Raw genomic sequence first — 17,363 nt, forward strand, 5'->3', positions numbered from 1 at the left:
GGCTTCCAGTCTACTTGCGGTGTGACTGCTGTTCGTCTCTAAAGGAATTCTGTACAAAGAAAATAAAAACAAGTCTGAATTTGCCTTCGCGTTCGTTGACTCTTCAGTTTATTAAACTGAATTTTAAACAATGCATTGTAAGCATAATATATAATAGATTATACATTTTGGAAGACTTATACATCATATAATACATACAATATTATCGATTGAAGAACCAAGTTAAATGTTAATGTTCATGTTTTCCGGTTTAGTTGGAATCAGGCTTGGGGTGAGTTACATTATAAAATAATGCATTGCATTACCCTTACTTCATGAATTAGGGCATTAAATTACCATTACCATTACTTAATTTTCTTGAAGTAATGCATTACATTACCATTACATGAGTAAAGTAATGCATTGCCATTACTTTGTGAAAAGTCAATAAGTTTTAAAAAAGTAATTTAAAAACTAAATAAAGAGTTTTTGTAAATATTTCATAAATAAAACATGGTTAAAATATTTACAGGTTCTTGTTCATGTTCACTATCAGGTTCAAATTTAATGACTTATATAAAGAATAAGGAATCATTCTTTGAGTATTATGAGGTGATAATTTCGGTCGGGGCGTGATCAAATCCAATAAAGCCCGAAGGGCTTTATGATAGATTTGATCACGCCCCGACCGAAATTATCACCTCATAATATTCAAAGAATGATTCCTTATTATTATATTTATATAATTTTAAGCCATCGTACGATTGAATATTTAAATATAAATAAGCAAACCCCGCTGGCGCCTCAATTTGGAGTCATTTGTATTATGGGTTATATAGTACAAAATCGATACCTAGTGTTATCACAGGCAAAGACACTGGAAAATGTAAATATACATGATTGCTGTTGCACTTGTAGTTCTCAGAGTAAGGTTGGTCCCGTAACATTTACGCGCTAATGGCGATGTAGACAATCTCTGTTATTTATGTCTCTGATTTTCGGAGTATGATTTTTAATGAAGGGAACGGTTGTATCGTAATTCGTGTAGGTGATGCCCGAGTTTACACAAAAAAGTAGTAAGTGGCGAACGGATTCATTTTTACCTATTGATTTTGCATGAATCGCAAATGAAGAAAATCGTGTCAGATAAGTCGGTCTTAAAAATCAAAATGGCGACCGTGACAAATCTTTTTATTGTCAAAGTTCTTGGAATCTTATTGTAAAAAATATTTCTAAGGTCAGGTGCCTGTGTTTTTTATCGGTATACAAATGTTCACTTTGTTTGTTAATTCAGCAGTTTTAGAGTTTTTGGGGTTTTCATAAAACTTTTATTACGGATACCGTCCGACTTGTGGATTTTCCCTTGGATAAAAAAATTGAATAAATCTAATGATTAAAATTATCAACTTTGATATAGTTGTTTGATTTTCCCGGTTAGTAGTAATTTTTAAAATTTTTCCTTGGGGTCTTATTTTACATAATATACCGTTGTGTCAATTTTCTACAATTATGAAGGCCGGGATTGAGTAAAATTTAGACAAAGTATCAGACAATTGCAAAAAAGCCGAATTAACATAGATTGTAATAACTAATTCAAACTCATAAATTTTGGAAGCATATTCGAGGAAATCCAGGACAATTACAAATTCAAATTTTCAAGACCCCGTCTTTCAGTACTCTCAGTACTTTGATTAGTTAAATTAGTGGGTGAAGTTGATCAGTTTACCGGGATAAAGTGATGTCGTAGTTTATTAGATGCATCATTTTTTGACCCGGGCTTATACATAATTGTACATCCATGTTTAAGATATATACTTTGAACAGATATCATTTGTGAATGCTTTAAACAAACTAAAGATTGGAAAAAATGAAATTACTTAGTGTGGAACATGATAGGAGTAGTGTCACATCTAAATTTTTCCATGGATCTTTTCAATATATCTTTTATTTATTTACTGGTACATGTATTTTAAGACGGAATGTCACAATTTTTTTTTTACACAACGTATCTTTAAATTATATCTATCTTCAGATGTTATTGACAGAAATTTACTGGTACAATACCCCGTACAAATACAAGGTACATGTATTCATTGAACATTCAGACTTTCTGACCCCTTTGGGATAGGGTATGAACGAAGTTTGGAAGCATCTATGTTTAAATCATATCTTAGAGTGTACTTTAATTTGCAGACTGAAAGCAATCAAAGCATGTTTACATTACATGGAAGATAGTGCTTTATTGCCAAGATAATATAATCAGTTTGTAACTGTAGCAGATATCTATAACATCCCATATTTTTTTAAGACTCAGCTAAATTATTATAAAGGAAATATTTTGTACATCTATGTGATTGTGAAATATACCAAAACTGTATCTTAATACAATAAATATATTTTCAAGAAACCATGCATTTTTAAAAGCATTTAATTTATCTCTTCAAGAAACGAAAATACATATTATAATATATAAAGCAAGATATTTAAGTGATTAACTGGATTTATAATGGAAATCAAACTACTGTACATGTACAAGATATCATAATATCAATACGTAAAATAACAACTATTGGTAAACATACTGCATAAAATTCTTTTATTACAAAGAATACATAAATTTAAGATCATAGAATTGTTAATGAGCTGTGAAATATGCATGGTACATTAAATCTGGTCAGGTCCTCTTCTTGTGTTATGATTGTATACACAGTATACAATAGAAAAAAGATGCTGCTTTTAGATATGATATAAAATAAAAGCTATGAACTAGATATGAATTTCCCATGGCCCTAGATTGTTGACATCCTCCAGCTCTTCTGCTGGTTCATCTTGCTCTGGTGGAGGTCCCCAAGTCCACGGTTCTTCCTCCATGGCATCTCTTGATTCACACGGTGAAGTCACTTCATCATAGTATTTTAGCTTTTCTTGAACAATTTGGACAAAGCCAGATTTAAAATCAGATTCCTCCATACCTTTTGTTATACCACAACAAAAATATTTGAAATTCAACACAAGCCATAATGCGACAATGGTTGTCTTCACTAAGGCACCTTGTTCAGTCAGGAAGGGCATTTCAGAGCTTTCCAGAAGTACATCATTGATACAGTCGTAAAAATACACAACAATTTTGTCTTTTGAAATCCCAATGCTTGGGATCAGGTGATTAGAATAATCAGGATAAATCATTGTATGATAGAATGAAGACACAATACTTTGAGCAATAATCTGTTCTCTCTCTGTTTTTAAATCTACAATTTCGGCTTCATTTCCATAACCATCAGAAGCACATGCCTTTTCCTTAACAAATTTGATTGAAGTGTCCATCATGGCATCTACATTTCCATGCCATACTTCTGGAGAGCCTACAATAAAAAAATGTCAAATAGAAAGCCAGACTCTCCACATTATACTTTTTAAGCCATCATTATTCATTTATATGACTATAAACATACATGTAACATTCTTTAATAATCAGTGAAAAATAAGAGCCTCCTTTCATTATCTTAAAATATAGTATTAAGTCTTCCAGTCCGTAATTTTGGACCACAAAAAATCTTAGCACATGACATGATAAAGATATTTCTAGCCTCATTTCTATAGATCAAAGAAGCACTGGTTGGTTGAAATATTGACTGGGTGGTTCCTATGAAGTTAATTACGTACCGGTAAAATGTTTCCAAACCTGAGAACAACAACAGGCAATTTTCTTTTAGAATCAGAAAAGTTCACTTGAATAGTCAAATAAATTAATCAAGTTTAAACAGCTGTAAGGTCTTCTTCATATACATTGTATTTTGTTGTTAGGTTTGGATGAGTTCGAATGAAACATACCAATGCTAGTATCACTATATATATATATCCCACTGGGATGTTCACCACACTGGCAGGGACATGTAAACTGCTGTGTCTTACATCCACTGTCCATTTTGTAAAAGGAGGAAACAGCTAGTTTGGAAAGTAAATGATGAGCCAATATTAAGGTACACTCCGATTCCTGAGCACCACATTTTATTTTCATCAATGATCTGTTTGCATCTGAAAATAAATGAAAACTACTTTATATATTACTACTGCGTTAATTATAAGTGCATGCATTCTTATAACAGAATAATATATACATGTATAACTAAATGCACTTTTGCCAATAACTCATGAATGCACCTAGCTACATGTATTTCTGTTTATATACTGACCTTCTAGTTCATTAGACAAGAAATGTAATAATTTGGCAAATGCAAGTCTTGCACCTTTCCTTTGAGGCAAGCAAGACTCATTTCTAGGTTTGACATAGCTTGTCAATAGTTCTTCTCCATGCCTGAAAATACTTGCAAATGAGAACTTTTTCACAATTTCAGAGTTATGTATTATCCTGTGCTCATGCTTGTATCGCTCAGTCTGACAAAAAGCTTTTGAGAAGGTGTAATTAAGGACCGGTCGCATTACAATTGGAAATCTTCAGCAAACAGAGAGAGTAGTCATTCCATTTTTGAATAGCTTTGATGCAAATTTCCAAGAATTCCAGTAGTTTTACATCAGAGTAGAATTCTTTAAATATTGCATCTTTTTGCAGATTTATTTCAACGCGTGGCTTTTTGGGCTTTGGAGACTCATCGTGATGATTTCTTTGAGGATCACTGTCCGCCATTTTCATACAACCAAATGTAGATTCATGTATCTAATCATCACAACTTTGTTGTGCTAAAAATGACAAGATCTGGATCTGCTTGCAGTGGTTTCACATTTGTTGTGCAACATAACCCATTAATACAGTACCACTTATTTCAATTAAATTATGTATAGACATAATAAAAGATTTGAGAAACTCAATAATAGCACAGTCATATACCGTTACAACTAATCTGAGCAAGACAAATTCTACCCTTACTATATATATTGATAAAAATTCAGGTGCCTGTGCCCGGATTAAGTCATTGAAAAATCCTCTCATCTCTATCAAGAAAGAGTCCAATCACTGATTAAACAGTCAAGTGTCTCTTGCATTTTTATTTTAACAAAATAAATATTTCTATTAATAAACCTTAGTTCAATCTGTCTTTCTATCCATGCTTCAAAACGAAATGACTTATTTACCTTCAAAACTGGAGAGCTTCGGTACGGAACTCCATTGGGCCTTTTTTTTTGCACCAAAATTCTACACCAAAAGAAGGCAGTTATAATAAGTTCTATTAAAGTGCAAATTGTATTATCTTTTTTTTAATATCTAAAATTAAGTTTTCTTCTATGGTTATTAGCATTATTTTTAACTGATCTTATTTTTTCTCAATCTAATCGATATCAAAGGCGCCAGCCATCTATAAAAAAAAACCTCTGTTCCAAGTTTTTGCTTCCACCACTTTTCGCTTGATATTTTGATAATATTAACTACCTTTGTGCTCTGTGGCAACGCACTTTGAAAAAAATTAACGCACTTAAAAAAAAAATTTCAAAGTGTGTAATTTTTTAAAATTCGTTGTAACAGTGCCCACACTACGTTCATCCACTAATATGAAAAATGTCCAGATTATCTGTTTTGAAACGCTCCCTCTACCGCTTCAGGTTTCAATACACATCCTAAAATTGAAAGTCTACGGGGATTTTGCATAGCATCAGCCATTAATCAGCCCGGATGATAACGTTGAAAAATTGTCCAGAGTCCTTCGATCTGAATGGAGAAACGATATAAACATTTCCCAATACAAGTTTAGCTTTTTTTAAAAAGCTTACCGTCTTTAGAACAAACCATAAACAGCAATTAGTTATCAAAGACAGTTTAATTCTTTTTTATATAAATGTCACCTTCCTCTACATAGCATGGCGAGTGGATTTATCAGAACATTTTTGTGTCATGTGTCGTTTAAGTCTGCGCGTCTAAAATTGAGAACTGTGTACCCGAGCTTGTAAGTTGAGATCTACTATAGGGTGAAAGAGATCTTAGGTAGGGTCGTAGACTAGTATTATTTTGATAAAATCAAAGTTATACCACTGCATTTATCTATCTAAGGTGCAAATAACTTAACCGATATTAGGCATACCGCATCAATTTTTTCTTTACATTTGGTATAAATATTTGAATAAACAATGCTAAAAAAAACAAATAATTTTAATAGATATTGTAGAATGTTACTTTCAACGAGTTGGACCTGAAAACCAAAGGCTGAATTTCATTCATAGCAATTTGTATTGCTTTTTCGTTTTCTCACTTTTTAAGATTTGAAAATTACGAAATTTGCTAAGTCATAGTTGAAAAAGATCATCAGAAAATTATCTCCCTTGCGCCGAACAGTATTTTAACCAATGAAATAAATGTAAATTTTCACATCATGAATTTTCAACCAATCACAAAGGAGAGGAAGTGAACAACCCGGAGACTGTAAATTATTTCAACTCTTTAAATCTCCGTAAGAAATTTGTTTTCGTTCTTGTAAACTTTTATGAGTGAAAAGGTATATTTTGTCAATAAAGATATCTTGGATATTTTCCATTTTATCGATTTCAACTGTACTTCTTTCACAGGTATGTGTATTTTTATAAAAAATCATTAAAACGTGATGGAAGCAATAACTTTGGACATACTTTTTTTTATTTTTATAACGTTAATTTTGTAAATGACGAATGAGGTCTATATACATACGCTTACTCTTAAAATAAAAGAATAAACTCTGATTTTACCCTCTATAATTTAAAGTCAACGTTGATTTTATAGCATTAAGGCTAACAGTATACGTGCATATGGTATTAAATTAGACCTATTATTCGTCATTTACAAAATTAGTAGGGGGGGGGGGGCGATGAATCTGATCGAAAAATTTACTGGGATATCGAAAATCTAATTTCGCGTGTGTGGAACTGGGAAAGAGGGGGTTCTTATTACATGTATATATATACACGTAGGTCTTTTAGGGGTCAACAGGCAGATATTACTCCCGTCCGCTTGGCAAATGAGCACTTATTTATATATACCCAAATGCCAAGAGCGCATGCAAACTATACAAATCAACAATATGAATTTTACAAAGTTGGATTAGAACCATATAAATTTTATATTTTTATCTTGTCTTAATTTTGTTTAATTTCTATGTGATGATGAAAGTTTACTTAAATTGCACAAAGTTCTTATTTTGAAACTTGATCTGTGCCGATGTAGTAAAGATGATCATTTGAATTACATTTCAAATATCTCTTTATGTTCTCTATCTATCTAGTATCCATTCAATAGGAAAATCAACACACAGACAAGGTACGTGGGTTTATCATGAAAACCAGTATCTTATTACATGTAGCTCTAATTTATTTTATTGTATAAACTATTCAACAGCATTTGATGCAAATTTTACAAATTTCAAACAAATAATTTTAAAACACTGTAGATTTTAAATCTCAAAACAAAGCAAATATTAAGAAGGCTGGGGGTCGAAATATGATATAATATAAAACCATCAGATTTATTTGAAAATTTTAAAAGCGATTTCCGAAGCTATCAACTACTATTTGATAAAGAAAAATTTCATATATTTTATTATAAAATTTAAACATTTTCCATTATCTTTATATGGAGCTCTTCTTTTAAAGGAGATCAATATTGTCTTAAATGGCAGCCACCCCCAGACCCCTTAAAATATACAAAAATAATTTTATAAATAGATTTGAGGAAGCGGATAAGAGATTCGGGTTTAATCAAATTGATAAAAATCAATGAATCATTAACAAACATCAACTATGTCAGTACTTATGCAAAATGTAGGGATTTATGTTCTGCTTGACATGAAATTACGTGGAAAACAACTGACGATATTCTAACTATATTCACTAAATTCAACAATGAAATAAACTCCTAACAAATAAGCACATACAAAACTGCAACAAGTAAACATTTTTTAACAACCAACAATTAAGATATGAATACAAGAATGATGTGTAACTAAGATGGCACTTTCTAAAATGTGAACTTTACAGCATAAGACAAATAGCAAGTATTAGCAAGTATTTTCATTGATTCAAATTATTCAAAGCCTAAAAGTTAAACACAAATGCTAAGTTCATCTAAATTAATTCAATGATCAGATATTATTTTTTACAAAAATGAATAGAACACAATTCTGCTATAGAAAACACAACACAAGTTTCATTTGAATGTAAAAAATTTAATGTTGTATAAAATAGAAGGAAAACAATTGCTCATCACAGACTGTTCCAGAATGTTGTATACATGTACTAGATTCTGAGCACTAAATAAAATTGTTAAACAATACTCCGAAATATTTTCCAAAAAGTCTAAACGTTTGCATACAAAGTGTCATTCTGTAGGTAGTCTGAAATCGTGTCGAAACAAAACTGGTACTCCTCCTAAAACAAAAACAATATAGTTAACACATTGATACTCCTTCTAAAACAAAAGAAAAAAAAACAAATGATACACCTTGTTAATACAAATGTGCTGCTTTCTTGTTTCAGTTTAAATATCGAACCTATTATATTAATTACTATTCAGAAACAGGTAATCACAGATTACAAAGCTCACCGAGACGAGGCATCACCCCTTTGACACCACCTTTATCATATTATATGAAAATCATACTTTATGATCTTGGATATTCATGGATTCTGTTTTGACACAAAATCATATATCATCTGTTAAAAAATTATATGATAATCATATGTTCATATATTAATCAATATAATAATATAAAATTAGATATTGCATCCTATCATACTTACAATATATATCATATAATACAATGAAATACTGTAATAAACAAAGATGATATTGTAAATATGAAATGACATTGTATTGTGTTAAACCTTATTGTATTTGATCACATAATACAACATTATTATATATAATACAATATTGTATTATATGATACAATATCATATTACATAATACATCATAATATTGAAACATATGATATTATATTGTATAATACAATATGATATATTGTATTGTATAATATTGTATAATAATTGATACATAATATGATATTGTATCATATGATACTGTTTAATTTGATATAACATTGTATCATATCAAATGACACAATATAATGTGATAAGGTAAAATATTTTATAATACAATATTATACATACATATTGTATCATATAATACAATAATATATCATATAAACCAATATCATATTATACAATATCGTATGATACGATAATATATAATATTACAATATCATATAATACAGTTTTGCGTGATATAATTGTAAATTACAGACCAATATCATATTATACAATATCGTATGATACAATATAATATTGTAATATAATATACAATACTTGCAAAACAATATCATGATACAATATCATATCATAAAATATCAAAAAAATTGATACAATATCATATCGTATAATATAACTTTTTACAATATAACATATGATATTATATTGTATCATATTAAACAAAAGTGTTTCATATCATACAATACTTTATCATAGGAATCATGTTATATCATTTAACAACAACCTCATCTTTCTATCAAGCAGGTTTAAGTGAGGTAGGAGATTTCTTTAGCATCCTTGATAATGGAGATCAGGCTCTGCATCTGAAGCAACCTTTGCGTTTCATTTATAATATCGTTAAATCAACTATGCAAGCTATCATCTATAAAACATGTGACCTGTTCCAAAAAAACTAAACCTCATCCAGCATCCGAAGCATATGGCTCAGATTCAGCATTCAAGCCTGTCATGTGCATCAGTATACATAAGACGCATCTCCATGCAAGTTTGGTGAAGTTCAGACCAGTAATAACTAAGATATCATCATCAGAGGGCACTAGCAATTAAAACTTAACCTGCTCCAGCATCCGCAACCTATGGCTCAGATTCAACATCCATGCCTGTCAGGTGCATCTGTATCATAAGACACACCATCCATTCAAGTTTGGTGAAGTTAGGACCTGTAATAACTAAGATATATTTTTTAGCATCCTTGATAATGGAGATCAAGCTCTGCATCTGAAGCTTCCTCTGTGATTCATTCATATTACAGTTTAGTCAACTATGCAAGTTTGAAATAGTACTATCATCTATTAAACATGTGACCTGTTCCAAAAAACTTAACCTCCTCCAGCATCTGAAACCTAAGGCTCAGACTCGGCATTCAGGCATGTCAGGTGCATCAGTATCATAAGACGCACCATCCATGGAAGTCTGGTGAAGTTAGGAAAGCAATGACTAAGATATAATCATCAGAGGGCACCTGTTTCAAAAACTTTAACCAGCTCCAAAAACCTTAACCTCCTCCAGCATCCGAAACCTATGGCTCAGATTCAGCATTCAAGCCTGTCTGGTGCATCAGTATCATAAGACGCACCATCCATAGAAGTCTGGTGAAGTTAGGACCAGTAGTAACTAAGATATCATCATCAGAGGGCACCTGCAACAAAAACTTTAACCAGCTCTAAAAACCTTAACCTCCTTCTGCATCTGTAACCTATAGCTCAGATTCAGCACCAAAGCCTGCCTGGTGCATCAGTATCATAAGACACACCATCCATGCAAGTTTGGTGAAGTACGGACCAGTAGTAACTTAGATATTGCTATCAAAGGGCACCTGCAACAAAAACTTTAACCTGCTCCAAAAACCTTAACTTCCTCCAGCATCTGAAACCTACAGCTCAGATTCAGCACTCAAGCCTGTCTGGTGCATCAGTATCATAAGACACACCATCCATGCAAGTTTGGTGAATACGGACCTGCAGTAACTTAGATACTGCTATCAAAGGGCACCTGCAACAAAAACTTTAACCTGGTCCAACAACCTTAACCTCCTCCAGCATCTGAAATTTAGGACTCAGATTCAGCATCCTAGTCTTTCAAGTCCATAAGTAGGTCCAGATGCATCATCCATGCAAGTTTGGTGAAGATAGGACAAGTAATAGCTTAGATACAGGACATGCAACAAAAACTTTAACCAGGTCCGGACGCCGACGCCGACGCCGAGGGTATAGCATAAGCTCCCCCTGACTTCGTCTCGGTGAGCTAAAAACCTTTGCTGCGACATTAACTGTAATATTCAATTTCAGTCATCAAATATGTAATACAGAAATTAATAGCATCACTGGTTTTCTGAACATAACAAAATGGAATAATCGCGAGAGCTAAAATGTATAAAAACGGTTTAATGTTACCAGACTTGACAAGAACTCTGGTCTCCGTGTCTGAAGCTGCCGTGTGATGGTGAATAAATCCACTTTTTCATCCATCATCATTTGTTCCAGGGCATTAAATACAGCACAGAATGGACCACACCGTTTAGCACCATCGCTGTTAAAAAACTTACATTATTTTATCTTTTCTACTCTGATGGGCATTAAGTTGGATGAATTAACTCTTCTACTAGTATATATCAAAACAGATACTAGACAGTATACTAAATACTAGACAGTTGAATCATATTGTTTGGGAATTTGTTCATAATGAAAGAGCGTATGCTTGAATATATCAAACCTGGAGAGGACAAGTATTCTCCCAGTAGGATGGGTCCTTTCCTCTATTTTGGCTTCTTGTACAAGGTCAATCAGTATTCTTCTACTCTTGCTGTCATACTCATCTTCCCACCCTCTACACTCCAGTACGGCAACTCGCATGCTGCTGCCTCCCTGTAAAGGTTGACAAGGATTATGTATTATTGTATTCATTTGTTCCGTCGTTATACTGATCATCATTGGTATCTTGCAGAACGGAGAAACAAACCTTTTGCTGTAGTGTAATGCTAGTCTTGGCCACATATTTTGCTTGTGTACTCTCAGCAAATTTGACTGTAAAAGGTCCAACTGTTTTTTGTTGATTCTTTGTTGGTAGCCAAAAAGAAGTCTGCAATATGAAATATTAAATATGTTTCATAACTGCATGTAATACCCAGTATGTAAAATGTAAAAATCTAAGAAAATGAAATTGCAAAACTTATTTACTAATTTACTATTATGGTATATACAGGAGTATTCTCCTTTAAAGAATGTAAGACTGTACCGATTTCACTTCCTTTAGAGAAAACAGCGATACGATGGTACATGTATAGTAAGTCTTCACAAGAGTCAGGAAGTGTTCTGTGTAGTCTGGTAGAGGGAACTGGGCACTGATGAATCGGTCACATCGTGTAAACGACTGCAATTCAAAAAACACTTCTAAGTTTTCAAGTGATATCAAACTATATTGATAATCAAACGATGTTTAAAGAGATCATTATTTTTTGACTATCAAGAGTTGGAGCAAAAATCTGATTGTCATCGCTAGATGTAGGGGATAATTGTTGTTCCTCTTCAAATACAAGAATACTTGAATTTGCATGCATAAGGGAATTATACATTTACTTAGAGGCAGGAAAAGTCAGATATAATTTTGTAAAGTCTCATTTTTCAAAATGTTATTTTTGTATATTTCTATACCTGTAAACAGACTGCGTTGTAATATAAACTTTCTGTTGAATTTGTTAATGGACATATATATCTCTCAACTGCATTCATATGAAACATGCAAAATAAAAATAGTGTAAAGTAACCCTAAACAAACTTATAATCGATAAAATCACTTCATGCCCACATTTTAAGTGTAAAGATGGTTGAACGAGGAAATAAGTTAAAAGGACTTCAAGCTGTATTTACTGTTCTTCATGAAATACGTTCAAAATGCATATATGATTGATAAAATCATTTCATGCCCACATTTTAAGTGAAAAGATGGTTGAGAGAGAAAATAAGTTAAAAAGACTTCAAGCTGTTTTTATTGTTCTTCATGAACTTCATTCAATATTCATATGAGCAGACAACTCACCCGGTAAGACATTTGGAACATAGTTTGATGAAACGTTCGACATTCCAGATTTAAAATCGCCACGTGTATACACTTTTCTAAAGGACAACAGTTCCTAAAAGGCAAACAGTAATGTTAAATACGCAATTAAACGAAGAATCCTGTCATCTCACTTATCTACTTTTCTAAAGTACGTTTACTTAGTTAACATATGTGTGTCAAATTTATAATTATACAGAGTAATTCTGTATACATTGACTTACACCAGACATTACAATATTCCATCTTCAGAAAAAACAAGATACAAATACCTTCCAAAACCCGAGGTTAAAAATCCTTATGTGTATACACTTTTTAAAAGTACACCAGTTCCGAAAGGCGTACAGTAATGTTTGAAACGCAGTTAAAGAAGACGCCAATCAATTGGATCACATCATCTAAGTTAGCTTAATTTTGTAAATTGGCAATACGTTAAGACCAAACATACACATAAACATCTATCTTCCAAAATTAAATAAGCATCTTAATATAAACAAAAAAACAAGCCATCCTAAAAACAAAAAACAAACAAAGCATTTTTTATTTTATTTGAAAACTTCTCTTCTAGTGACATAAAGACATTGAAAAATTGAAATTTACAGCTGGAAAGCACGCTGATCTGTGTTTTCTTCACAATCTATTCTTCATATTTTATAATCATTTTCTATTTCAGTGAATCGTGCATGGTCCTCAATAAAAAAATGTCTGCCTTGTTCCCAAGTTTAGATCAAATTATAGCTGCCTGGTTTTTGCAAATATGTCAAAATATTAAAAATATTTTGAAAACAAAAATCAGAGGAATTCTCAGAAATGCTCGCTAAAATATATGGTTCAGGTGAACTATGAACACATTTTATGATATGGACTGACATTTACTTTTACATGTATTTCAAAATACCTCAAACTCTAGTGCAAATGGTGATTTTCTAGAGACGTCTCCATGGTTCAAGTAACAAGAGTGATCCTGAAATTCCTTGAGAAAAAAATCTACTGGTACAGCACGGAGTCGTCCTCTGAAAGCCTCAAGTAACGCCATATACACGGTCTTGTATTGATCCTGGTGAAAATATTCGAATTCTTAATGGTAAAAAGAACTCTGATAGTTAATCTTTAAATACATTGAAAAAAAAACATTTTACGGTACTGATCATTAATTTTACATGCCGATCATTTCTTAAAAAGGAATATTTGTTACCTTTAAACGAATCAATATACCCACATTCGCTATAATGGATATAGACGACAAAGAATTCTTACTTTTATCTAACGATTTCTGGTCACTTACTTCTCCTTGTATCATATTCATCCTGTCATTCCTCATCTTCTCTACATACTGTGGTACGTTTACTTTTCCAGTTCTCTCCCCTTCATTATACAAGGCATCTAATGCTATGAACGTCCCAGTTCTGCCGATACCTGCACTGTATGAATAGTCATACATTAGGACCCAGTCATTACATACAACCATAATGCAATAAACACAAGCGTGTTTTACTATACAATTACCTGCAGTGAACAACGATACATTCCATGTGATGTTCCTCTGCAGTTTTCATCACGTGACGATGGAACACCACTAGACTGAGTGGTTCTGGGACCCCGTGGTCTGGCCACTGTGTGTAGTGAAACATGAACACGTCTCGCTCTGTATTTTCCTTAGAAATGTGCATAATAATGTATAGAGATAGGTATGGTAAGACAATTGATACTTTAAGCTTTGAAGGAGCATCGTCACGATTTTGGTCAAAATTTATTTTTCCGATTTTAATGTTAACAATGCTTCAGTAAGAAATTTATCATAGTCAACCAAAATTTAAGTGCCAGTCTTCGAGTTTTAAGCGAGATACAAGCTCACAGTTCTTTGTGATGTAGACAAAGCTCTGGTTATGTTTTTATCTACATTTTTAACTTTCCAAGTTTAGACCTAAGAAGAATTTGACAAAAGCTAGGAACTGTATTATATGTTCAGAACAAATTAGCATATAAAACATTAGCTCGAAGAAGAACTTTTACTAGCAGATTGAACCAATATAAACAAAAACATGGTCTTGTTTACAAATCGAAAATTTTTGAGCTATGTTTCTTGCTTATGATTCTTTGACTGGCACTCAAAATTTGGTTAATCGTTAGAAATGCAAGGATAAAGTAAAAAATAAAAACAGAAAAATCGAATTTGATCATGGCCATGCCCCTTTAAACACTGAATATCATGATACATAGTGTATCTAATAAATGTGATAAGAAAGGACTATGTGCGGTTTTATGCATTTTTTGCCCCCAAAATCAAAGTTTTAAAAAAAGCTTTAAAAATAAGGTGAAAGATAGTTAAAATCATATTGGAAATAAAGGTGTAAAAGGTTATCACCACAATGACGTCATAATGTAGAAATGACGTCATGAAGATTGCATTATTTTGATAAATTGATGTTTTGTAGCGAAATATGGGTGTTTTCCGATGGTTTTTCGACTGGGAAACATCGAGCACAGGCTTGCTCAAGTACCATATTTTAGTATAATGTGTATAACTATCTGAAGAAAAACATACGCACTTGAGCAGACCTGCGCTCTATACTTCCGAATGCAAAATATAGAGCAAAAATGAGAATATTTTCATTTGTTTGCAAATTTGCGGGAATTGGGCCATTTCGGTGAAGTCATAGATACACAGCGAATGAGCAATGGTGATTAAAATCATTATTAAAGTTATAGGCATCCTCTATACAGTGATTTATGAAGATTTTATTTTTATACGATACTATTTAAAAATTGGTTGAAATCGGGGGCAGATATTTGACCATACCGTACATAGTCCTTTCCACTATTACTATTCCTATGTAAGAATTCCACACACACGCTGTTGTGGCCCCATCTTACCCCAAGGGACCATGTTTAAACAACTTGAATCTACACTACCCGAGGATTTATCTACACAAGTGACAGTTTTTCTGGCGAAATTGTTTTTGTAAATTTTAAAAGACTTTTCTCTCTTATTCTTTAATGTAAATGTTTGACCCACATTGTGGCCCCGGCCTACCCTTTGAATCACGAATTGAACAAATTCTAAATAACCTTCCATTCAAGTTACATAGTTTCTGTCCAATTGGTTTTTGTGAGGAAGATTTGTTAAAAATACAGACAATTTTCCAATAATTCTTAATGATCTCCCCTTTAAAGTCTTGAGGGCCCTTGCCTCAAAAATATTTTCTGTAAGATTGATTAAATGTGTCACACTGTTTCTGGAGAAGAACATTAAACGGTAAAAAGTTTACAACAACAACGTCAACGATGACAGTGACCTACAGCGGACAAAAAAACATATTCGATAAGGTCTAGTTTCTGCCCCCAATTTTTACAATTTGAAAAAAATCTTATTATATAGAAATCTTGATAATACATAAAACTGAAAATGCCAGTTACAGAAATTTAAAAGTTTAACAACATTGATTATTCCTCGTGTTTCTGTGACGTCACTTAAATGGACCATTTCGCACATTTAAAAAAAAACCATTAAAATATTTCAGTTTTTCTTCATATTCGTAAGTAGGAGAGCGCACCTTTGCTCCAAAACCATTTTTACGTATACTATTGTTCATATTATTTTGCATATCATAAAAAATGGTGCTGGATCAAGCAAGCGCTCGATGAAGTTCTTTTTCGAAAAACAGATGGATAATACCCAATTTCTGTCTAAAATTCTTACATTCTGTGAAATAAGTTTATCTTTTAAATATTATGTTTCTGGTATGCCACCGATTAGACAATTCATCTTTATAAATTTGAACTAGATATATGTTAACCTATCTTTAAGCAAACTTCTAAAGCTCTATTCATAACTTTAAATTTTGGGGCATAAAACATTTTATCCTGCACATACTGCTTTGATCAGAAAAACTAAAAACAGTAGCTCACATTATCAAACATGCAAAAATCAAGAAGGGCCTTACTGTTCTTTTGTTAATTCTCAGATGTCTGATTATATTTTCAGCATAGGTTTGCTCTTTCAGGCAGCGAATGCTGATGACACCTTCCATGTGCTTGTCATTCAGGTCCGGCCAATACTTAGCACATTTTTTCTAAACACAGCATGAAAAGACCAAAAGAACAATATAACTTTATCCTACAATTAAAGCAATACAACGACATCCTACAAGTAAAGCAATTTAACTATTTATCTTTTTGAAATCGTTCAGAACAATAAAATGAAAACGTACAGTTTTGGATTCGCTGAGATTTGTTAGACAAACAATGATTCGTGCGTTTTCTTGCCACACCATTCTCCAGAAATCAACAGTAGTACTATTCTTTGGTCCTTGTTATTTAAAAGAAATAATGGGAAAATACTCATACCGATTGAAATCGACCAGTTTTATTCATCTAATGCTAAAGATTTCAAATTACCTTGAGTTGCTAAGTACTTTTTCTTTCCAAACACATCCTACCAAAAGAATTGAGATATATACTTTTTTTCTTAAAATAATATATAAAAGGAAAAGAGTTGCAGATTAAACACTTTACACAGGTTATCTTGTCCTACAACAATGTTAAAAGCTTACCTCAATATAGTTGGCATTTATGTAGTCCGATTTATT

The 17,363-nt window shown here is 32.3% G+C and overlaps 2 protein-coding genes across 2 annotated transcripts in view; both read right to left on the reverse strand.

Moving 5' to 3' along the window:
• Positions 1 to 2,745: 2,745 nt before the first annotated feature.
• On the reverse strand, positions 2,746 to 4,624 carry LOC117684320 (uncharacterized). Its single transcript, XM_066089318.1, has 3 exons — positions 4,423 to 4,624; positions 3,811 to 4,014; positions 2,746 to 3,341 (listed from the first exon to the last, which is right to left on the reverse strand). The coding sequence occupies exons 1-3, from the start codon at positions 4,622 to 4,624 to the stop codon at positions 2,746 to 2,748; spliced, it is 1,002 nt and encodes a 333-aa protein (XP_065945390.1).
• A 3,419-nt stretch (positions 4,625 to 8,043) lies between these two features.
• Positions 8,044 to 17,363, reverse strand: part of LOC105326562 (receptor-type tyrosine-protein phosphatase epsilon) — a 136,443-nt gene continuing 127,123 nt past the window's right edge. Inside the window, exons 24-26 of the mRNA XM_066065251.1 lie at positions 11,434 to 11,585; positions 11,115 to 11,250; positions 8,044 to 8,322 (exon numbers count right to left, since the gene is read on the reverse strand). Coding sequence (XP_065921323.1) covers positions 8,251 to 8,322; positions 11,115 to 11,250; positions 11,434 to 11,585 — 360 coding nt within the window. The 3' untranslated portion in view covers positions 8,044 to 8,250. The remainder of the gene's footprint in view (positions 8,323 to 11,114; positions 11,251 to 11,433; positions 11,586 to 17,363) is intronic.

The sequence above is a fragment of the Magallana gigas genome, chromosome 7, assembly GCF_963853765.1.
Source record: "Magallana gigas chromosome 7, xbMagGiga1.1, whole genome shotgun sequence".
Lineage (NCBI taxonomy): Eukaryota > Metazoa > Mollusca > Bivalvia > Ostreida > Ostreidae > Magallana > Magallana gigas.